Source organism: Penaeus japonicus, unplaced genomic scaffold (genome assembly GCF_977035675.1).
Source record: "Penaeus japonicus unplaced genomic scaffold, GWHDUDI00000001_assembly GWHDUDI00000001, whole genome shotgun sequence".
Taxonomy (NCBI): Eukaryota; Metazoa; Arthropoda; class Malacostraca; order Decapoda; family Penaeidae; genus Penaeus; species Penaeus japonicus.
The window spans coordinates 54,125,408-54,127,907 of NW_028234403.1; the positions used below are offsets into that span (position 1 = coordinate 54,125,408).

Sequence of the window (2,500 nt, forward strand, 5' to 3'; positions counted from 1 at the left end):
TCTCCCTCCCTCGTCTCCTCTCCACCCCTCCACCCCTCGCCTCCTCCACTCAACCCTTCTCTCCCCATCCATCTCCCCCCCCCTCTCCCCTCTCTCCCCCTTCCCCTCCTTTCTCCCCTCCCTTCACCCTCCCGAGAAGCTCTCCTGTTACCCTCCCGCTCCCCTTCCCAAAGCCTCCCCCTCCATCCCTTCTCTCCCCCTCTCCATCCTCACATCCCCTCCCCTTTCCCCCGAGAAAGCTCCCTCCATACCTTCTCTTCCCTACCACCCCCCCTCTCCTCCCATCCCTCTCTCCTCCTCGCCCCCTCGAGTATCTCTCCCTCTCCCCCTTCCACCTCCCTTCTCCCTCACCCTCTACCCCTCCATATCCCCATCCACTCCCCCACCCCCCCTCCCTCTCGCCTCCCTCCCCTTTCCCGCGAGTAGCGTTCCGAGTTCTTGTTTCTCCGCCAAACTTTCTTCATTTGTCTAACTCCATTGCATCACCCCAGGCGACGTCTTCTTGGCTTTCGACTCTTTCTTCTTCTTCTCATTCTTATTCTTATTCTTATTCTCCTTTTATTTATTTTTTTTATTCTTTTCTTCTTCTTATTTTTTTTCTTTTTATGTTTTCCTCTTCTTCTCCTTCTTCTCCCCCTTCTTCTTCTTTTTTTCTTCTCCTTCTAATTCTTCTTTTTCGTCTTCTTCTCCTTCTCCTTCTCCTTCTTCTCCTGCTCCTCCTCCTTCTTCTTCTTTTTCTTCTTCTTCTCCTTCTTCATCTTCTTCCTTTTCTTCCTCTTCTTCTTTTTCTTCTTCTTCTCCTTCTTCATCTTCTTCCTTTTCTTCCTCTTCTTCTTTTTCTTCATCCATCTTCTTCTTCTTATTCTCCCTCTTCTTCTTCTTTATTTTTTTCTTCTTTTTCTCCTTTTCTTCGTTTTCATTTTCTTTTTCTTCTCCTTTTTTCTTCTTTCCCTTATTTTTTTATCTTTCTCCCTCTCTTTCTTCTTCTTCTCCTTCTTTTTCTTTTCTTTTTTCTCCTGCTTCTCCTTCTCCTTCTTCTTCTTCACCTTCTACTTGTATCACTTGTTAATGTGACTTGATGTATGTTTTCACATTCAAAGTCTTTGGTATACAGCTATTGTGGCTTGGGGAAAACTCATGACTAAGATCTCCATCAGATTTAGAATGGGACAGCAAAATAGACTTGATAGTAGATGCACACAAACACTCACACACACACCCACCACCCACCACCCCAACCATAACCGTCTCACCCCCCCCCCCTTTTTTTTTCTTACCTTCCAGTGGACGTTTTCTCGGGTCTAAACAACCCGATATCCATCCGAAGGAAATACAGCACTCGCTACACATGTGACTTCGACCTCACTCTGTACCCCTTCGACGAGCAGTTCTGTGACATGCATCTTCTGGTCGAAGCTGGGTCGGTATCGTACTTGGAGCTTCACCCGAACTCTTCGGTGACCTACAGAGGCAGAACGCTCTTGAACGAGTATGAGGTGAGGTTTGGGTGTGGGGGTTGGGTTGGGGTTTTGGGTTGGGGTTTGGGTGTGGGGTTTTGGGTGGGGGTTTTGGGTTTGGGGGTTTGGGTGTGGGGTGTGGGGGTTGGGGTGTGGGGTTTTGGGTTGGGGTTGGGGGGGGTTTTTTGGGGGTTTTGGGGTTTTGGGGTTTGGGGGTTTTGGGTTTTGTTTTTTTGGGGGTTTTGGGGTTTTGGTTTTGGGGGTTTTTTGGGGGGGGTGGGGTTTTTGGGGGGTTTGGGGGGGTTTTGGGGTTGGGGGGGGTTTGGGTTTTGGGGGGTTTGGGGTTTTTGGGGGTTTTTTTGGGTTTTGGGGGTTTTTGGGTTTTGGGGGTTTTGGGTTTTGGGGGGGGTTTGGGTGGTTTTTTGGGGGGGGTTTTTGGGGGTTTTTGGGGTTTGGGGGTTTTGGGGTTGGGGGTTTTTTTTTGGGGGTTTTGCGTGGGGGTTTGGGTGGGGGTTTGGGTTTGGGGTTTGGGTGGGGGTTTTGGGTGGGGGTTGGGTGTGGGGTTTTGGGGGTGGGGGTTTTGGGGGGGGGGGGGGTGGGGGGGGGGGGGTTTTTTTTGGGGTTTTGGGGTTTGTTTTTTGGGGTTTGGGGGGGTTTTGGGTTGGGGTTTTTGGGGGGGGGTTTTGGGGGGGGTTTTTGGTTTTGGGGGGTTTTTTTTTTTGGGGGGGGTTGGGTTTTTTGGGGTTTTGGGGTTTGGGGGGGGGGTTTTTTGGGTTGGGGGGGGTTGGGGGGGGGGTTTGGGGTGGGGGTTGGGTGGGGGGGTTGGGTTGGGGTTTTGGGTTTGGGGGTTTGGGTGTGGGGTTTTGGGTTGGGGTTTGGGTTTGGGTTGGGGGTTTTGGGTGGGGGGTTTGGGTGTGGGGGTTGGGTGTTTTTTTTTGGTGGGGGTTTTTGGGGGGGGTTTTGGGGGGGGGGGGGTTTTGGGGGGGGGGTTTGGGGGGGGGTTTGGGGGGGGGGTTTGGGTGGGGGGGTTTGGGGGGGGGGGG

At 52.0% G+C, this 2,500-nt stretch overlaps 1 protein-coding gene across 1 annotated transcript in view; it reads left to right on the forward strand.

The window, feature by feature from the left end:
- The window catches only part of LOC147472572 (uncharacterized), a 29,059-nt gene that overhangs the window by 17,818 nt on the left and 8,741 nt on the right, over positions 1-2,500 (forward strand). The window contains exon 7 of the mRNA XM_086548961.1: positions 1,285-1,496. Coding sequence (XP_086405087.1) covers positions 1,285-1,496 — 212 coding nt within the window. The remainder of the gene's footprint in view (positions 1-1,284; positions 1,497-2,500) is intronic.